This window comes from Bos mutus, chromosome 15 (genome assembly GCF_027580195.1).
Source record: "Bos mutus isolate GX-2022 chromosome 15, NWIPB_WYAK_1.1, whole genome shotgun sequence".
NCBI lineage: Eukaryota > Metazoa > Chordata > Mammalia > Artiodactyla > Bovidae > Bos > Bos mutus.
In genome coordinates this window covers 36,996,938-37,017,822 of record NC_091631.1, presented here as the reverse complement: position 1 = coordinate 37,017,822, position 20,885 = coordinate 36,996,938, and the positions used below count along the sequence as shown (strand labels likewise).

The following is a 20,885-nucleotide window of genomic DNA, read 5'->3' as shown; positions in this document are numbered from 1 at the left end:
TTAAAGGCTAATAAGTCGTGTCCATTTTTTAAAATATGTTTTTTCAGTTTGCAAACTAACGACGCTTTTGTATAAAACTGAAGCATTAAAGGAGCACACATTGTACAAAATGAAAGTCTCCCATGATTCTCCTCACCCTGACCTCTGCCCTTATCTATGACAGTACCAGCTTTAACAGTTTGGTTCATATACTAAAAGGAAATCATAATGTACATACTGGTTGGTAACTCTTTCTAGTTAACAATGTATTCTGGCATCTTTCTGTGTTTATGTATCTAGATCCATGCCATTCTTTTTGACGGTTGCAAAATGTTCGTTGAATAGGTATCTCAACTGGTTTAGTAATTTCCAGCAATTTTACTGTGAATAAGTAATGCTGCAGAGAGTCTTTTTACATTTGGATGCAGAAACATCATTTCTGACTCTTCTCAAATCTGTTTACTCATTTTGGCTACATGGGAAGTCTGATTCACATTTTTAGATCTGTAACTGACAAGGGAACCTTACTCTAAGGGTTGGGAATCTCTCTAGAATTGTGTCTAAAATAACTTTGTCTGTTGTTAGCCCAAGATTCTTAGACCTGCTCTACTGCCAGGAGAAGAAATTGTTTGTGAAGGCCTTCGAGTCCTACTGGATCCTGATGGAAGAGAAGAAGCCACTGGAGGCCTTCTTGGAGGCCCTCAGCTTCTGCCAGCAGAAGGAGCCTTGTTCCTTACCACATACAGAATTCTGTTCAGAGGGACTCCCCATGATCAACTAGGTAAGGCTCATATTATGTCATCAGAACAGGGATATCTATGTGAGGCTTTGCTTCCATCTGTGTGCAGTGATTTGCAGGTCAGTTCAAAATCAAAGTAAGCCTTTTGCCACACACGTATTTTTTTTTAGAATACTGTCTGTCAAACCTAATGATAATTTGGATTCTTATTTAAAGAACCAAGGATATCTTCTAAACAGCAAACTATGGTTCATCCATAGAAACTATAATAATTTCATGAAGTAGCATTTTGTGATTTCAGGGTATTCAGAGTACCAGATGCTAGTGGCATCCCCTGCTGATCTCCCCACCTTCTGAATGCTGCAGTAAACTGTTAAGGCTGAGGTTTTCCAGATTCAGGATCCCCTTTGTGAGACGGAGGTGTGCTAAGTATTACAGGGCTGTACGGCACTAACTTAACTAACCCCAGCCACTTCTCTCATTCCGTTTCAACTAATCCTTTCCTCTCTTAGCGGAACGCTCTTCTGCTCACTAAACTCTATCAACTTCTGTTTTCCACAACTGTCCACAGTCTTCTGCGTTAGAAAGAATCGCAGACACTATCAAATCTGAATTATCTTTTTTAAATCACTGTAGTCTCTGTGTAAACTATTCTAGTTGACAAGCATATAAGGTTTTGGGTGAAATTATTGGACTCTAGATCAAAAAGCCCAGGTTTCAGTCACTGTTGACCAATCTGGATATCTTAAGTAAGTCCCCTGATCCAAGTTTCAATTTCCCCTTTTATAAAATGAGGGGATCGGATTCGTTTGGTGATAATCCAGTGGTTCTCAGCCTTGACTGCGTATTTGAATTATCTGGGAAGCTTTAAAAAAAAAATTCTGGGTCTAACTCTCAAACAACTAAATTGGAATCTGTAATAGGCTGCTAGAAAGGGGGAGACCCAGATATCTATATAGTTTTGATACATACTGAGGATTGAGATGGCTTAAAGCTCAACATTCAGAAAACGAAGATCATGGCATCCAGTCCCATCACTTCATGGCAAATAGATGGGGAAACAGTGGAAACAGTGTCAGACTTTATTTTGGGGGGCTCCAAAATCACTGCAGATGGTGACTGCAGCCATGAAACTAAAAGACGCTTACTCCTTAGAAGGAAAGTTATGAGCAACCTAGATAGCATATTCAAAAGCAGAGACATTACTTTGTCCACAAAGGTCCATCTAGTCAAGGCTATGGTTTTTCCTGTGGTCATGTATGGATGTGCGCCAAAGAATTGATACTTTTGAACTGTGGTGTTGGAGAAGACTCTTGAGAGTCCCTTGGACTGCAAGGAGATCCAACCAGTCCATTCTAAAGGAGATCAGCCCTGGGTGTTCTTTGGAAGGAATGATGCTAAAGCTGAAACTCCAGTACTTTGGCCACCTCATGCAAAGAGTTGACTCATTGGAAAAGACTCTGATGCTGGGAGGGATTGGGGCAGGAGGAAAAGGGGGACGACAGAGGATGAGATGGCTGGATGGCATCACTGACTCGATGGACGTGAGTCTGAGTGAACTCCGGGAGTTGGTGATGGACAGGGAGGCCTGGCCTGCTGTGATTCATGGGGTTGCAAAGAGTCAGACACGACTGAGCGACTGAACTGAGGATTGAGAAACATGGGGATACATGATCACTAGAATTCCTTCCTCATCTGAAGTTATTCAGTTGTCATTTGATGAGTATGTACTATATGCTGTGCACTTTGTCAGACAGTGGGATTCAGATATATGAACTGTATTATCTTCAAACTCTCACAGTTGTATAATCCTGTGCTTACCTAGAATCATGTGGTTTATTATCTTGGTCATAAAGATTGTTTACCACATGAAAAGCAAAAAGCCTATAAAATTCAATAAACAACGAATCAACAGGAATAGTTGTGTTCATTTTGAAGAAAAGTAAAAAACAGCAGAATTTCTCAACCTTCTGTCATATTACTGTAAATAAATTACATTTGTATTTGTAAGCCAGTATATTTTTAAAACTAGATATCTGGTACTTACCATTTTTTGTACTGAAACCTTTGTGAGCTCAATGGACATACACATAACACTTTGGGCTTATAAATATATGAGATAGTTGGTCATTTAAACTGCTCTAAATTACGTCTTTTAAAGAAATCAAAGCCATATTTAGTGTGAAAGTTTGTATTGGTCTCTTGTTGTTTCCTGATAATTTTGGGGTTAATTTCACAGTTTAGGAAAATTATTTTCATCAGAGAAAATCTTTTTATTTGCCTCTTTTATTTCTCTTTTAAGGTAAATTTTAAAATTTCTCCTTTAATGACACATAGGAATCTGATCATTTTACATGAGTGATATAAACATAAGTTAATACATTTTAGAACTAAAATCCTAATGTACATCTTGATTTTATTTAATCTCTGGGTATGAGTTTAACATAAGAGAATAATCAGAATTTTCCAGGTTAGGAATTTAGAAGTTCAAGGAATGAGGAATTCTGATAATAATAAGTATATTAGTTAATAAAGGGGCTCTTAAGTCAGATATACCTAGTTCACGTCTTACCCTCTCTGGCTTAAGAGCTGAGGGTCCTTGCTCATCACTGTCCTGTTCTGTTACTTGTACTGCTACCTAAAATGCCCACCCTTTTCCCTTCTGCAGATGCAAACCTCCATTCTCCTCAAAGTTCACCTGCCCTGTCACTTCTTCCGGGAATTAATTCTCTAGCCATCTAGCATGCAGACTTCTCGCTCTGAAGTCTTTAAAGCCATGTTCCCTCAAACCTGGGAGCTAATTGCATGCAGTTGTATTCTACATGTGGCTGTCCTCTCCCATGAGGAACTGCTAGCTTTCCAGGGGAGACCTCATGTGTGCTGCTTCTTTTCTAGATGCTTATCTTCATATCCTCAGGTAGCTGATAAATATTTATATTTTTCATTTCTTCCTTTAGTATTTAAACTCTCAAGAATCTTGGGGCTTCTCTGGTGGTTCAGTGGGTAAAAAAATCTGCCTACAATGCGGGAGACCTAGGTTTGATGCCTGGGTTGGGAAGATCCCCTAGAGAAGGGAATGGCTACTCACTCCAGTATTCTGGCCTGGAGAATTCCATGGATTATGTATAGTTCAGTTCAGTCTCTCAGTCGTGTCCAACTCTTTGCAACCTCATGAACTGCAGCATGCCAGGCCTCCCTGTCCATCACCAACTCCCAGAGTCCACCAAACTCATGTCCATTGAGTCGGTGATACTATCCAACCATCTCATCCTCTGTCATCCACTTCTCCTCCAGCCCTCAATCTTTCCCAGCATCAGGGTCTTTTCCAATGAGTCAGCTCTTCATATCAGGTGGCCAAGGTATTAGAGTTTCAGCTTCAACATCAATTCTTCCAATGAACACCCAGGACTGATCTCCTTTAGGATGGACTGGTTGGATCTCCTTGCAGTCCAAGGGACTCTCAAGAGTCTTCTCCAACAACCACAGTTCAAAAGCATCAATTCTTCAGCACTCAGCTTTCTTTATAGTTCAACTCTCACATCCATACATGACTACTGGAAAAATCATAGCCTTGACTAGACAGACCTTTGTTGACAAAGTAATACCTCTGCTTTTCAATATGCTATCTAGGTTGGTCATAGCCTTCCTTCCAAGGAGTAAGCACCTTTTAATTTCATGGCTGCAGTCACCATCTGCAGTGATTTTGAAGCCCAGAAAAATAAAGTCAGCCGCTGTTTCCACTGTTTCCCCATCTATTTGCCATGAAGTGATGGGACCAGATGCCATGATCTTAGTTTTCTGAAGGTTGAGCTTTAAGCCAACTTTTTCACTCTCCTCTTTCACTTTCATCAAGAGGCTCTTTAGTTCCTCTTCACTTTCTGCCATAAGGGTGGTATCATCTGCATATCTGAGGTTATTGATATTTCTCCTGGTAATCTTGATTCCAGCTTGTGCTTCTTCCAGCCCAGCGTTTCTCATGATGTACTCTGCATAGAAGTTAAACAAGCAGGGTGACAATATACAGCCTTGACATACTCCTTTTCCTATTTGGAACCAGTCTGTTGTTCCATGTCCAATTCTAACTGTTGCTTCCTGACCTGCATACAGGTTTCTCAAGAAGCAGGTCAGGTGGTCTGGTATTCCCATCTCTTGAAGGATTTTCCAGTGTGTGGTGATCCACACAGTCAAAGGCTTTGGCTTGTCAATAAAGCAGAAATAGATGTTTTTCTGGAACTCTCTTGCTTTTTCCATGATCCAGCGGATGTTGGCAATTTGATCTCTGGTTCCCCTGCCTTTTCTAAAACCAGCTTGAACATCTGGAAGTTCACAGTTCACTTATTGCTAAAGCCTGGCTTGGAAGGTTTTGAGCATTACTTTACTGGCGTGTGAGGTGAGTGCAATTGTGCGGTAGTTTGAGCATTCTTTGGCATTGCCTTTCTTTGGGATTGGAATGAAAACTGACCTTTTCCAGTCCTGTGGCCACTGCTGAGTTTTCCAAATTTGCTGGCATATTGAGTGTAGCACTTTCACAGCATCATCTTTCAAATGATTTCAAAAGACAAAATTTTAAAGACAAATTTTAACTACCTTAACAGTCTTTTCTCTTTTGCTTTATTCTTATATTAAATATAATAAATGTCTTTTCAATATTTGAAGATACTTCTTTTCTTCTGTTTAATACCTACCCTTCCTGTAAGATGCCTTAAACCAGATGATGATGTGTGACACACAATAGGTTGGGGAACTAGAATGAAGGTTGGAACTTTGGGACCATGCCTGCACTCCAGGAAAGAAATGTGTGTCAGGAATGACTTGCCATGCAACACAATTAATGAATGCAATTCTAGAATCATGGCACTTTGTCTTGCTTCTTTCCTGGACATTGTCCTCTCCAGACACATTTCTCCAGCAGAGGCTGGTAAAATGAGCAGCAGAGACTAGAGATGAGCTGTAAAGTGCTGTTGCTTAGTCTGTGCCCTGTTTTCCTTTAGTTGGTGAGCAGACAGTTGTACGAAGTTTCCCCATTGCCTCCATCACCAAGGAGAAGAAGATCACAATGCAGAACCAGCTACAACAGAACATGCAAGAAGGACTGCAGGTCACATCGGCGTCTTTTCAGGTATCAAGAAAGGGAGCCGCCACTGTGCTGTCAACATTTCTCTACAGATGTTGTCATTTGTAGACATTTGTCATGTCTACAAATGATGTCATCTACAAATGATAGCCACTTTCTTTTGATCATATATGGTCAGGAGTTAGAGGAGGAGGAGGAGGAGGTTCTGTGAGGGTAATCTTCAACTGAGTCAGCTCATGAACAGCATTGGATTTATTTAATCCTCTGTTTCCTGAGCCCTTCAGTCAGCTCAGAGTAACAATGGATAATCTGTTGATATTGAGTGATCTCACAAATTCAGACTCACACTGTTGACTCTTATTCTCTGCCATGTAATACTTCAATTTGTGCTTGATAGAGCCTTTAGATAGCATCTCTTGGCATCTGTTTCTGGAGGAAATGCATGTGGCTCTTCTATGGAAGAGGCAGATCTCTGAGAATTACAGCAAGGGCTAAAGTACTGTTGATTATAAGTAAACCTTGGTGAAGCCAAGGTTTTTCCAGGGAGCGCTGAACATTTCAGAACTTGTGGGAATTACTGATGCTAACCAGATACTCAGAAGAGTGATCTTTTCTTAGTTTTGCTTTTTTAAAAAAAAAAAAATAATAATTCTCAAGAGCACATTTTGCTCTTCCCACTCTTGTGCCTTGTTTCTGACTTCTCAGATTTCCAGGGATTCCAGTTCTTGCCCTGTTCCTTCCAGTCAAGAAGCTCTCCCTAATACTTCCATATTCTGGTTGTGTGAAATGTAAGCCTTCTAATCTGTAGGTCCAGACCTGCTCTGGCCACATGAGAGTACTGATCTCTTAGGGATTTCTTCATTATTCCAACTGCCAAAGGACTCTAAACTAGAATGCTGTGGTCTCAGAGCTCTGCCTCTTCCGTAGAAGAGCCACAGGCATTTCCTCCAGAAACAGATGCCAAGAGACACTGTCTAAAGGCTCTATCAAACACATGGGTCTACCAATTAGGATTCTAGTCAAACTTAATTTTTTCTCCCTAGATTTATAAGTATCTCTGGATAGGAAGACACTTCCTTAGGCAAAATCCCCTATCTAGGACCACCAGTGGTTGTTAAACAAGGACACAATTCCTACTCCAGCCACTATAAGTTAACTTCCCTATCGCATCTAAAAAAGACAGTCCTGAATTCCCTGGCAGTCCAGTGGTTAGGACTCCACACTTTCATTGCTGAGGGCCCGGGTTCAACTCTGGTCAAGGAACTAACATCCCACAAGCCACACAGTGCAGCCAAAAAGGAAAAGAAATTGAGAAAAGATAGTCTTAAAGAAACCCAACTTCAACATACATTATTTTCCTTACCAACCAACCATCTATCACAAGTAAACCTTTCTGAGCCCTCAATTGATTGAGCCCTTTTTTATTTTTAAAAATTTTAAATTGTATTGCATGATATCCAAAGTCCCTTCAACCTCTAACCTCTTGTCATTTAGTATTGTTATTTTTTTGTTATTTCAGTAATTGGCGGGGAAGCTACCTAGAAATCCTTAATGTTTCTGCTATGTTTAATTTCTTCTGTCTCTAGTTGGTTAAAGTGGCATTTGATGAAGAAGTGAGCCCAGAAGTCGTAGAGGTCTTCAGGAAGCAGCTGATGAAGCTCCGTTACCCTCAGTCCGTTTTTACCACCTTTGCCTTTGCTGCTGGACAAACTGCCCCACAGATCATTTCACCCAAGCAGAAGGAGAAGAACACTTCCTTTCGGTGAGGAGACAGTTTCTTCATTTCAGCTCTCCCAAAGTTGAAAGTCACTGTCAGGGAATGTGACCCATCTCCTAAGTCAGTATGTGTTTGCCATTCTGTCACACCCACTGAACGAAGCTCAGGAGTTATGGAGAGCAGCAATGACATATGGAACAATCATGTTCATTGCTTATGATGCAGTTTTAGAATGTGAAGTTCTGTTTTCCCTTTTTCCTCTGTTGCTCAGTTTCTACCTTTGAGCAATCCCTTTAGTTTCCATCAATACCCAGGTCAAGTAAACAGTTTTGTTCTGATTGAGAGGTGAGAACATTTTTTTTTTTCCCCACTTTTTTTTTTTAATTGGAGGCTATAACATGAGTCAGCCATGGGTGTACACATGTTCCCCATCCTGAATCCCCCTCCCACCTTCCTCCGCATCCCATCCCTCTGGGTCATCCCAGTGCACCAGCCCTGAGCACCCTGTCTCATGCATTGAACCTGGACTGGCGATCTGTTTCACATATGATAATATATGTGTTTCAACACTATTCTCTCAAATCATCCCACCCTCGCCTTCTCCCACAGAGTCCAAAAGACTGTTCTATACATCTGTGTCTCTTTTGCTGTCTTGCATATAGGGTTATCACTACTATTTTTCTAAATTCCATATATATGCATTAGTATACTGTATTGGTGTTTTTCTTTCTAACTTACTTCCCTCTGTATAATAGGCTCCAGTTTCATCCACCTCATTAGAACTGATTCAAATGTATTATTTTTAATGGCTAAGTAATATTCCATTGTGTATATGTACCACAGCTTTCTTATCCATTCGTCTGCTGATGGGCTTTTTATTTAATGTCAAATTTATACAAAGGTTACAACACAGTGCAAAGGAGTCCTGTATACCCTTTACCTAGATTCACCAGTTGCTTATGCTTTATTCCATTCTCTTTATCATTTTATCTCTCATATATATTTTCTTAAACATTTGAGTTACATACATAATGCTCCTTTTTTCTTTAATATGTCAATATATATTTCTAAGAACAAAGACATTATTTTATGTAACCACAGTACAGTAATCCAACCAGGAAATTTAATTGATATAAAACTTTCACCTGACCAGATTTCATATTTAAATTTTGCTTATGAGCCTTTGCAGCTCCTTTTTTTTCTGTCTGGTAGAGGATCCAATCCAGGATCAGTCATTGCATTTCCTTTTGTCACATTTCTTTAGTAGGAACCCTTATTTTTTAATGAAAATGTTTATGAATTTATGTTGAAACATTTACATTTGAATGGTTACAAAATAATAATTGCTTTAAAATGTTCTTCAATTAATGGTAAAATATAAGGGTTAATATTGCAGTCCATTCACCATTAATCACCTGGAGTTTGGGCATCTGCTAGTACAAATTACATATTAGGGTTACTCTGCGGACTTTGGAGAAAAGGCCTTCCTTTTGCCTGAAAGTGGGGCCGGGTGGAGATTATAGGCCATTTGAGGTTGCAGGCAGTATGTCATTTCTAAACTGCATGGCTAGCCACTCGTACCATTGTTACCTGGTAAGCAAAGGAGACCACGCATATGCAGGTGTGAGATGCTGAAGAAGCATGAACAGCATTTTAAACATTTAAATGGTGAGCCAGGCGTTGCATCTTAGCACTGTGTGGTCACAGAGGAGCCTATGATATTCATTGTTTTAACTCTCTGTGGAAGAAACAAAGCTTTGTATGGTGTTTTATGTTTAGAAACTGTTGGGGTGAGGGTGGTTATATATCTGTAAAATCAAGCTTATTCTATCAAGCTACAACAGAGACATATCAATTTTAAACCTTAAAATCTCTTAGTATTATCTTGCATATATAAAACAAAAGATACAGCTCTAGCTGGGAAAACATTCAAAAATCCCCTTGAGTTTAAGTTACATCTGAAGTGATTCACAAAAGGCTTAATTTAGGAAATATCTATATTGTGTGAATTCTAAAAATTACATAAAACAGCATTTTAATTTGAGGTCCATAACCCTCAAATTTACATTTCAGATCACTAAAGATGAGGTCTGATAAAACTATTTGTCTGTAAAAGAATCCTTATCACTTTTCATTGAACAACAAGAAAACACAGGAAAAGTTCTGTTGTTGTATGTGGACAAATAAATCAAAAACATTCTTACTTGAAACCGTCACCTCAATATGATTATTCAGGAAATGGGACCTTTGTTTAATTCTTTGGATTATAAATATCTACACCCAGAATTTCTATCAGCAATAAAAACTAAACTATTTAAATAAGGTACTTTTAGATCCAAATATCTTAAATCCTAGTTTCTCTGTAATTAAAGCTGATTCTCAAAAGGGTACTCAGATTTCTGATTTCTTGTCTTTTCTCCTCTCAGAAAAGGGAATTATGTTAATTATTCTTTTCCATATCTCAGAAGGTTTCTAGTGTCAGAAGGCAGGACACTACACTTACACATTTAAAGCATTTAAGAAATAAGTGGAGGTGCTACCAGCTACATTTGTGGTGATCTTAAAGAAAACCTATGAGTTAGTAGAGATTCTGAATCAGTAGAGAAGGAGGTAGGCTGGCTTTCCACGCAGGAGGACTTCTGCAAGCATGGTCTCTGGTGGAGGCAGTGGCATGGATAAACAGAGTGAGTTGGGGGCATGCTTGACAAAAAGCCAAACTGAGGAGTTTAGATTGGGGATGAGAAATAGTCTGTGTCCCACTCTAGGTTCTTGCACTTTTTGCCTAACACAGTGTCCTGATGATAACGTGATATAGTAAATTAGCCTTCTGCCATATAAAAAGTGACCTGAAGAAAGAGAGCCTTAATGAAGGTCTGGATAATACTAATGGGTGTGGCGGTAGAGAAAAAACAAGTTGAGCAACATGGGTATCAAAAAATGTAAGTGGCATTTTCATAGTAAATTAACATTCTCTTTGGTTTTATAACTCGCAGCACTTTCTCGAAAACCATTGTGAAAGGTGCTAAAAGGGCAGGCAAAATGACGATTGGGCGGCAGTATTTACTGAAGAGGAGGACAGGGACGATTGTGGAAGAGAGAGTGAGCCGTCCTGGATGGAATGAAGACGATGACGTATCTGGTATGTGAGAACTCGTTTTTCCTTCGTGAATGAACTTTGTTCTTTCTTCTTATATGAGTAAGAACAAGAGAGAAAGACATAGTTGCACTTAAACCTGACTCTTAAAAACCTACCTCATAAGATGGGAGGCACCACCTTCTCAGAACTGGAAAAACATTTTTTTGGTTTGCCTAGTATTCCATTGTTCAGGTGAGATTCTGTTAAGTTGTATTCCTCCTTTGGGCTTCCCAGGTAGCGCTAATGGTAAAGAACCTGCCTGCCAATGCAGGAGATGTAAGAGATGCGGGGTCATCCCCTGAGTTGGGAAAATCCCCTGGAGGAGGGCCTGGCAACCCTCTCCTATTCTTGCCTGGAGAATCCCCATGGACAGAGGGGCCTGGCAGACTACAGTCCATGGGGTCGCAGGGAGTCAGACGCGACCGAAGCGACATAGCACACACACTCCTCCACTAAATCCATAGAGCCAGTTGGCCACTGTTAGGTGGGTGTTCCTGCCTGGAGAATCCCAGGGACGGCGGGGCCTGGTGGGCTGCCGTCTATGGGGTCGCACAGAGCTGGACACGACTGAAGCGACTTAGCAGCAGCAGCATGTGGGTCTCATTAAAAAGAGAAAGAAAGAAATCCCACTGCACAGGAAATTTAGGTATAAAGTTGTCCCCTGTACTTTATTGTTATGGAATAAGAATAAGAAAATAAGGGCATAAATTATTCAAAGTTGAATATTTGGGGTTTTGGTGAGAACATTGTGGGTACTCCTAATCTATATGGGGAATCTAAGATGAAGGCATTCTTAGGTGATAAGAAAAAAATGCCTGCTAAATATCTAAAAGAGCAGAACCTGGGAAGCTGAGATAACTCAGTCAGGAAACTAGTAGCAAAATTTTTCTATTCCTTAACCCAATGTCAAGTATGCTTATGGAATTAACACTAGAGAGAATCTGATCTAAGAGAGAGGATGCCATTGCATCCTTTTTCTTCTCAGACTCTTAGACTGGATCACCAGTGATTATACAACTACTACTTTTACTGCCACTAATAACAACAGAAGAACATTTTAAAGAAAGAACTATCATCTTTAGAGAGATCTTTGGCTAAAGGTCTCCATTTCAGTATGTGTAGCTACAGGCTTGCCTCTGGGGGCAGTGAAAAGATCATTTATTGGAACCCGGGCTTCTCACAGTCACATGGAAAGTCATACAAAAATTACTGCTACCCGTCACTATTGACTCTTCTAATTTAAAGCTTTTATGATTTCACAGAACAAAAACTTGTTCTATGATAATTATTCCTCCAAAAGACCAAATTATGTAATACTCTTTGCTCTTCTAAAGATAAGAGGCCAAAACAAATAAAACTGATACTTAATGATGCATTTGCATTGTGAAGTTCACAAACTAAAGCACAAAGGCTTATATTTATAGAAATAAGCTAGGTTTTTTTTTTTCTTTTAATTGAAGAGAGCTATATCTTTCCCTTTGACATTAGAACTTTGAGTACATTTCCAAAAACTTTGAAAGGTTAATTTTAATTCTCTCATTGTAAAAATAAGTAGGAAAGTAAATTAGGAGAGTTTTTAACATGGAATTTTTTTTTTTTTTTTAGTTAGAACATGCGGTACCAATTAGGAATGTTGTTGTTTTTAATCCTCCCTAAAATACTTGGTTATTGGGTAAACTCTTCCAACATCTAAAATTTTAAAGGCTTCTGTAACCTGTGATTGCAAAATTGAGGGAGTTTCCCATGTACACCACATCCTCTGACAAAATAAAACTTCCACCAAATATAACTTCTTCATATCTAAGAAAGATCCTTTCCCAGTAGTGAACTTCTGCTTAATTAAGAATTTCTAATGAAAGTGTATGCTCTTTAAAGTTAACTGAAACCTGATGAGTTTGTGTAATGATTATGTTAGAGGTGAGTTTTACTAATAGGTTAGTCTCTCACAAAGTATGAGTGTTTACAGAGTCCTAAATAGAAATCACTCCAGGTGGACAGTAAAAATCAAGCCTGACTAACAAAGAAAAATATGGGTAATATATTCAAAATTATATTGTTTTTAGAAATTTTAAGTTACTTTCCCTGACATTTTGAGTTAGTTGAGCTCCTAATATTTTATTTCCTGACTATTACAGTTTATGTTTGAGCATAATGATGCCTCATAGAAGTTCCATGATTCAATTTTTGGCATACATAGCACCTCTAGCCTTAATATAAACCTCTCTTGGTTAAAGATCCTCTTTAGAAGGAAGTTTTTAATCCTGTACTTTGAGCTATCTCATTTCTTCAAAACCTGTTTCTGCCATCAAGTTTCAGATGATAGTGAACTCCCCACGAGTACCACTCTAAAGGCCTCAGAGAAATCTACCATGGAACAGCTAGTAGAAAAAGCTTGTTTCAGAGACTATCAGCGTTTGGGTTTGGGAACCATAAGTGGCAGCTCCTCTCGCTCTAAACCAGAGTACTTTCGAATCACTGCCTCCAACAGGATGTACTCACTCTGCCGGAGGTAAGTCTGTTAGTCTCTCCAAAAGAGACCTTCCTTTCTTCCATTTGAGTCTTGAATGGGCTATTTGCATCCATAGCCAAGAGAGAGATGCTGGAAAACAGGAGCAGGCTGTCCAGGGGTATGTGTGTTTAAGGGACATTTTTTGTGCAGCATGTGCAAGCGTCTCACTGACATTCTCACAAGTATAGCTGTATCACTGAACAGTGCCTATGTTAGATCAGAAAGTGGACGGTAATAGTTTCTGTCCATTTTATGAATTTCCCATATTTGTCTTTCTCTTCCTGTTTGCCCCTCTTCTAGCATGCCTGAGATAGCGCGAAGTAGGAATAGAATTTGCCCAGGCAGAGGAGAGATGAAAATATACTGTAGGTCAAGGGACTGCAAACTTTTTCCTTAAAGGACCAGATAGTACATATTTTCAACTTTACTCAGCATATGTTCTCTTATTGCAGCTATTGAACTCTGCCACTGAAGCAGCCATAGCCAGTACATAAAGAAATGGGCAAGGCCGGTTTGGGCCCAGGCCGTAATTTGCTAATCCAAGTGTAGGTCAGGTTTCCTTATGCTGTCTAAATAGAATTTTTTCAAGAGATATTACTTAAAGAATAATATGAACACATGTTCTTTTTTCTACTGTGTCTACTGCTATTTTTTATATATCTGTTAAGCCCTATTTCCTGCTTTATGTCTTTTAAAACTACATTTTTACCCTCCACAAGTTTGATCATTTTCAGGTAAGTTCTTTTCTTTGCATGTATAAATTTCTGGTTTGATTAAATACAATAACACTGTGAAAGTACTTTGTAACTTATAAGTCTTGTACATATTTTAGAAAGTTGTCTTAATGTTACTATTAGTTTAAGCCCTGCTGTTCTTGAAGAACTGTAGCTATCTCATTTTAAATGACAGTTTAAGTGTACAAATACAAATGTGAAACTTGAGAAACATATTGGGAATGTAGATTGACATTTGGGATAAATAAAAATTTCACATTAAGTACTGAAAGGCTGTGACTTTGTTGAGTATGCAGTAATTTTCCTAATACTCTCTCCTTCTAACCAAATTTTCTTTGTAGTTAAGTGTAAGCAAAGGCATAAGGTGTGACGTCCTGCTATTTGAGAAGCTTGTTATCAAAATCTTATCTGACAGTGAGAAAACAGATGTTACTTATCATTTCACTCTGTCAGAAACAAAATAAAATCTGAATATACCATTTATTCTAATGATTATTATAAGGAGATTATGGTGATATTAAATAGCATAAACCCATAAGCTATTAGAAGGAAATATAATAGTAAATAATCCAAAAGAAGGCAAGAAAGAGAGAAAAGGAATCATGCAGCAGATGGGACAAATAGAAAGCAAATAGTAAGATAGTATAAATTCAGATATACCAGTAATTATATTACTTATAATATTGATAAATGTTCCAGTTAAAAGAAAAAGATAATCCGAATTTTTTAAGCTTTATGCTGCTTTTAAGGGCTATATCTAATATACAAAATTACCAAAAGGTTGAAAGTGAACAGAAAGAATACAGCATGCAAAACCACCTTTTTAAAATAAAGCTATCACAATATATAAATTTTAAAATATATTTTAAAGTAAAATTTTACTAGCAATAAAAAAAAGATGGCTCATAATGACAAAAGGTTCATTTCATTCAGAATTCATTATGACCAAGTGTAGTTTATTACAAGAATGCTAAACTTGCTAACAATTGAAAATTAATCAGCACAGTTCACCACATTAAAAGAATTACAGACTATTGTAAGTTCATTGTATACAGAAAAGCATTTATAAAGTATAATATATGAGTTTTTACAAAAAACTTTAAGCAGATTGGAAATACAGGGAGAGCTTCTTAATTTCCTAAGTTTCTAAAAAATATATCCTGCAGCAAAAATTACTTAAGGTAAAGTATTGACACCTTGTACTCTGAGATCCGGACAAAAGTGCCCACTATCACCACTTCTAGTCAGTGTTGTATTAGAGGTCTTAGGAAGTACACAAAAATTAGAAAAATTAATAATAAAAGAAAGATTGAAAGGAAAGAAAGAAAACTGCTTTTCACAGATGATCTGATTAAACAGAAAATCTGAGGGACTCATCTGATAAACTTGTTATATTAATAAGCAAATTTGCAAGGTTATTATAAAAAATTAGTCATGTATATACACCAAAAACAAAAGATGAAATTTTAAATGATGTTATTTTGATACTATTAGTACTATTTAAAGTAGCACTAAAAAACATTATTAAACACTTGGGACTAAATCTAATACAAGATGTATAAAATCTCTACATGGTACAGTCAAAACAGTATTAAGGATGACAAATAAATAGATATTTAATGTTCTTGGACTAGAATATTCAGTACTCTAAAACTGTGATTTCTCCAGACATTGACCTATAGAGTCAATACAATCGCAATTAAAATCCCAGCAAAATGTTCACAGAAATTGAAAAGATGATTCTAAGAGTTACATTAAAATGCAAAAGGCCAGAAGTAGCAGGATCGTCTTACAGAATAATATTATAGGATATCAAGACTTTATATAAAGTAACAGTAATTAAGGCAGTATCGAATGTTCACAGGAATAAACAGATCACTAGAGCAAAATAGGGAATATAGAAAAATCTCAACATATGAGAACACTTGGCTTAAGATAAAGATAGCATTTAAAAATAGTAGATAAAAGATATTTTTCAATATATGGTGCTGGATATCCATACAAGGAAAAAATTAATGTTGACCTCTACCTTACACTACATAGGCAAAAATCAATTCCCACTGATCTGTAGAGCTACATGATCTACATGAAAAAGGTTAAAATTTTAAATAAAGCTTCTAGAAGATATTTCTTAAGACAGGAAAAAAGCTATCCGTAAAGTAAAAGATTGCTAAGTTAAGAAGTTTTATATATCAGAAAACATTATTAGGGGGATAAAAAGGCAATAACCAAAGGCAGAGGATGTCCTCTTTTGTGAGGATATCCTAGTGGGCAATAAATATCTAAAAAGATGCTTATGTGACTCTTGGCATAACTGATGCCATCTTGGGCCTTAACAGTTTCTCCTGTCTTTTCGCTGACCCTGCCCAACACTGTACTATGCAGTGAATCACTTCTCTGTCATCAAGAGCTTTGTAGTTAATAGATATTGTTTAATGCTTATTAGGACCAGGTAGTCTGTATGCTCTGTTAGTTCCCAAACAATGATGAAAACCTTCCCTGAAGTATTCCCAGGGCCCATGAGACTAGTGACCTATTATTCTTAACTTGGGAATGCACATCCTGTTTCTAAGCACCTACCGCCATACCCTAGGTTGACTATAAAATTGTCCTGGGCTCAGAGTATAGTAGCAAATGTTTCCTGATCATTATCCACTGATAGATCCCACCCTGTGAGTAAGTTACCCTCTAATGAACTGGTCCATTTTATTATTATATTTATATATATATATAAAAATATATAGTATTTACTTGTGGAGCTGCCTGCCTATGCTTTAATCTCAAGATGCCTTCTCAATTTGGTAGGCACTTGTAGTTCCCTCCATCTTCCAACAGTGCTCATTTTATTAGTCTTCAGATAAATACAAATTAAAGTCCCAATGAGACAACTTTATACCTGCAAAAATGGCTAAAATTTAAAAGACCAACAATACACAGTGCTAGTAAAAAATGTTGAGCAAGTAGAACTCTTTGTTGCTGGTTTAACTGTAAATTGGTTAAATAACTTTAGAAAGCTCCCTGGCAGCATCTACTAAACTTCTAGACCTGTACTGAACATGTGCACAATTTGTTATGTATTTCTTGGAAAGCCTACTCCATCTGGGAAAGCATACGTACTCCCAAAAAACAACTACAAGAATGTTCATGGCAACATGTTTCTTATATAGTCAAAAGCTAGACACTACTCAAAATGAACAATAAAAGGATTAGATAAGTAATATAGTCACATAGTGGGATAATAGACAGCAACAGTCCCCTACCTTTTGGCAACAGGGACCAGTTTCATGGATCTGCAGGGGGAGGTGGGTGTGGGGGTTTAGGATGGTCCAAGCACATTGCATTTATTATGTGCTTCATGTCTAATCTTATGCCACCTCTGATCTGAGAGCAGGCACTGATCTATGGCCCAGAGGTTGGGGACCCCAGCTCTACATCAACGAAAATGAACAGACTATAGTTGCATGCAATAGCATGGATGGGTCTCATAAACATACTGTTGAGAAAAAGAAGCCAGACACAAAAAAATAAATTCTATTTGTTCCTTTTTTGTAAAATTCAAAAAACAGGCAAAACTCATCCATGTTGTTAGCAGTCAAGGATGTTTAATGATAATCTTTGGAGGAAGAAAAGGGAGAAACACTGATTGGGAGGTGACACAAGGGGATTTTTTGGATGCTGGTAATGAATGGTCCATTTCTTGACCTAGGTGCTAATGATATGGATTTCTTTTTGTGTTAATTCATGTATGTTTCAAGCTATTTGTATATGCGTTATTCTTTGATCGGAAGTTTCCACTTTCCAGAGTGCGTGAATGTCGCTCAGTTGTGTCCGACTCTTTGTGACCCCATCAACTACAGTCCATCGAATTCTCCAGGCCAGAATACTGGAGTATTCCTTCTCCAGAGGATCTTCCCAACCCAGGGATCAAACCCAGGTCTCCCGCATTGTGGGCAGATTCTTTACCAGCTAAGCCACAAGAGAAACCCAAGAATACTGGAGTGGGTAGCCTATCCCTTCTCCAGCAGATCTTCCTGACCCAGGAATCAAACCAGGGTCTCCTGCATTGAAGGTGGATTCTTTTACCAACTGAGCTATGAGGGAAGCCCTAAAAGTTTCCACAGCAGCTCCTAAAGCCCAGTCTACCTCAAGGCTTCCTCTGGTACCCATGGCTGGTAGCTCTAAGTAGTGGTGGTAGAATAGGGGGGGTGGCAGGATAAATGGATATATCTTTCATGCTAAATGACACTGGTCCTGAGAATAGCCTCTGCTGGCCTTCAGGCTGTATGCTTTTTACCCTGGCACCAGTAGCTATCCAGCCGTCACTCAGGCCCATGCCTGGGACCAGGAAAGTCTTAGATCCTGTGTGTAGCAGAGCATGGTCTGTGGTGCTAATGCCATGGAAGGAAGGGACGGGGGAATGGGGTAGAGGAGTGTGTTGGTTCTTTCCCAGTTACTGAAACAGTACCCAAAGCTATTAAGCATTACTCTCTTATCTAATACACAAAATCACTATAGTATCTAGAACCAAAAGGAGCAATAAACAAATACTAAACTGGAGTTAGAAAGAGAAAGCCCTTGCTGTACATCTGAAACTAACACAACATTGTAAAACAACTGTACTGCGATTTAAAAAAGAAAAGAAGCATAGGACCCTAATAATGGAACTGCTTTTCAAGTCTTCATGAATGATTATGTCTACAACTATGACTCTCTATCAGTTTGTGGTATTAGAAAAAGACAGCCTGTAAACCTGAAGCACGAAAGTGCTAGGCTTTCAGAATGCTTCCAGGGAATCTCTGGGTAAATAAGAGAAATAAAATTGGCATTTACTAAAGCCATTGAAGGTTATATGACCACATACTGGGTTTTCTCTCCCTGCTCTCAGCACTGACTTATAACAAGATAAGGGATTAAAAGTTCTGGAAGTGATCAATTGCACAGTATTGTGACAATGTCACTGATTTGTGGACTGAAGATAGTTAACATGTTAAGTTTCATGTTAGGTACAGTTTACCACAATTCTAAAAAAAATCACACACACACAAAAGACATGGGATTAGAGGTTAGGAGGTTATTAACATGGAATCTCTTTAATATTTCTAAATAAACTAAAGAACTGCTTTGAAAGCTGCCTGTCTTCTTGTACTTATCTATAAAAACAAGATAAATAAGTTTTTATCTATCTTGTCTGTTTTTAATTTTCCCAGCATCATATCCTGTAAATTTATGAGCTAATCTTTTTTTTTAATTATCAACATGTAGTGTTAATAAAATATTTACACTTACTTGACATTTGAACATATTGTTTTCATACCAAAAATCATTTGGTTTTGATTTTTAATCCTTTCACCATCTCTGGAATTCTGAATGTTAGTGTACTTTATCCTCTGTTGTCATTTCAGTAATCCAAAGAGTTGACAGTTTGATTTGTCATTCTCATAAAGTTGACATTAATACATTAATCTTGCAATCTTTATTCAAGTTGTATATAAGGCAAGGGAAATCTTGTTTATTGGAGGCCTTTTTAATAGTTATGTATGCCGTTTTTAATTTTTACACTTAACGTTACTCAGCAAAAGCTTGCATTATCACTGAAGAAGGCTTATTTAAAAAAAAAAAGAAAAGATTAGTAGATGAGCTAGTTGTTTTCACTATCTAGGCCTTTTCTTCTCAAACCCCAAAGAACTGAATTGTTTCATGTTTGAAATATATGTCTTATCTCTCCACCAGTGTTTCTGAGTCTTAGAAATTTGCTGTGAACTTATGAAATTCACATGCTTGTATTCTTTCTCTCCCCGTTTCTTTTTTCTTCTCCTCCCCCGACCCTGCCTCACCCACCCAAATCATCCTGTTTCTCCTTTCCATACCCCTGAAGCTATCCTGGCCTTTTAGTTGTACCTCAAGCTGTACAGGACAGTAGTTTACCAAGGGTAGCCCGCTGCTATCGACACAATCGCCTGCCTGTTGTATGTTGGAGAAACTCAAGAAGCAGTACCCTGCTCCTCCGATCTGGAGGATTCCATGGAAAGGGAGTGGTTGGCCTTTTTAAGTCTCAGAACTCCCCTCAGGCAGGTAAGCAACTCTCCACAGCACTATTCTGATCCTTCCACTTCTGGGTATTCCAAAAATTAAGGAAGTAAAGTCCAGGAATGCTAGTTGTGCCCTTTCCATCAAGCCTCTCACATGTGAACTTTTCCAGTGCGCTGTGTATAGTCTGTTCAGTTAAGAACTGGAGTTGACGATGTGGGGCTCCGCCTTGAATTTGACATCTTGCTTAATATGTCTGTCTATATTTGAATTTTAATAGAAATTAACATAGTAAAGTCTTTGGTTCTAGCTGTTTTCATTTCAGCAAACCAGAGTATCCACAAATGGAAACAGATATAATAATTGTTTTCTTTTGGGGGGGAAGTATTCAGATATATTTACTAGCTTCAGAAGTAAATAGGTATTCTGTTCTATGTGATATAGGATATCCTGTCTCATTCCTACATGTCACGCACACACACACATACAAGTCAGCAACCTAAAGACCAAAATCCTGGTTTTGGAGCACTCAAACGGAAAGGTTTTTAGGAAGCTAGAGGCTGGTCAGTGTAAGAAAAAACGCACACTAAGCGCGGCCCCCTTTTTCTGAGGACACTTCTGAGCACTGGGTTTGAGGTCTGAAGTTAGTCAGAAGCTACATTTTGCTAACCTTTCTCATAACCTCTAGCTTAAAACAGATGCTCAAAAAATTTAACCAAGGACCACTAAGACACCAGATTCAACTTAGGAATGACTTCCCTCTTTGGAAATGAGCAAACTCAAGTTCAGGGGTTCAGTAGGTAGAACCATGTGCTTTTTGATATGTCTTCTTTATTCTCATCCATTCCTTCCTGAAAGTTCAAAGTTGGCCAGCATGTCTTTGATCATTCAGTTGACTTGAGGACATTATACACACAATGCTATATTATTGGCTTCCCTCATGACTCAGACAGTGAAAAATCAGCCTGCA

General features: G+C 38.2%; 1 protein-coding gene across 1 annotated transcript in view; it reads left to right on the top strand.

The window, feature by feature from the left end:
• The window catches only part of SBF2 (SET binding factor 2), a 498,680-nt gene that overhangs the window by 423,931 nt on the left and 53,864 nt on the right, over positions 1-20,885 (top strand). The window contains exons 22-27 of the mRNA XM_070383912.1: positions 565-760; positions 5,710-5,837; positions 7,379-7,554; positions 10,503-10,648; positions 12,956-13,154; positions 19,764-19,960. Coding sequence (XP_070240013.1) covers positions 565-760; positions 5,710-5,837; positions 7,379-7,554; positions 10,503-10,648; positions 12,956-13,154; positions 19,764-19,960 — 1,042 coding nt within the window. The remainder of the gene's footprint in view (positions 1-564; positions 761-5,709; positions 5,838-7,378; positions 7,555-10,502; positions 10,649-12,955; positions 13,155-19,763; positions 19,961-20,885) is intronic.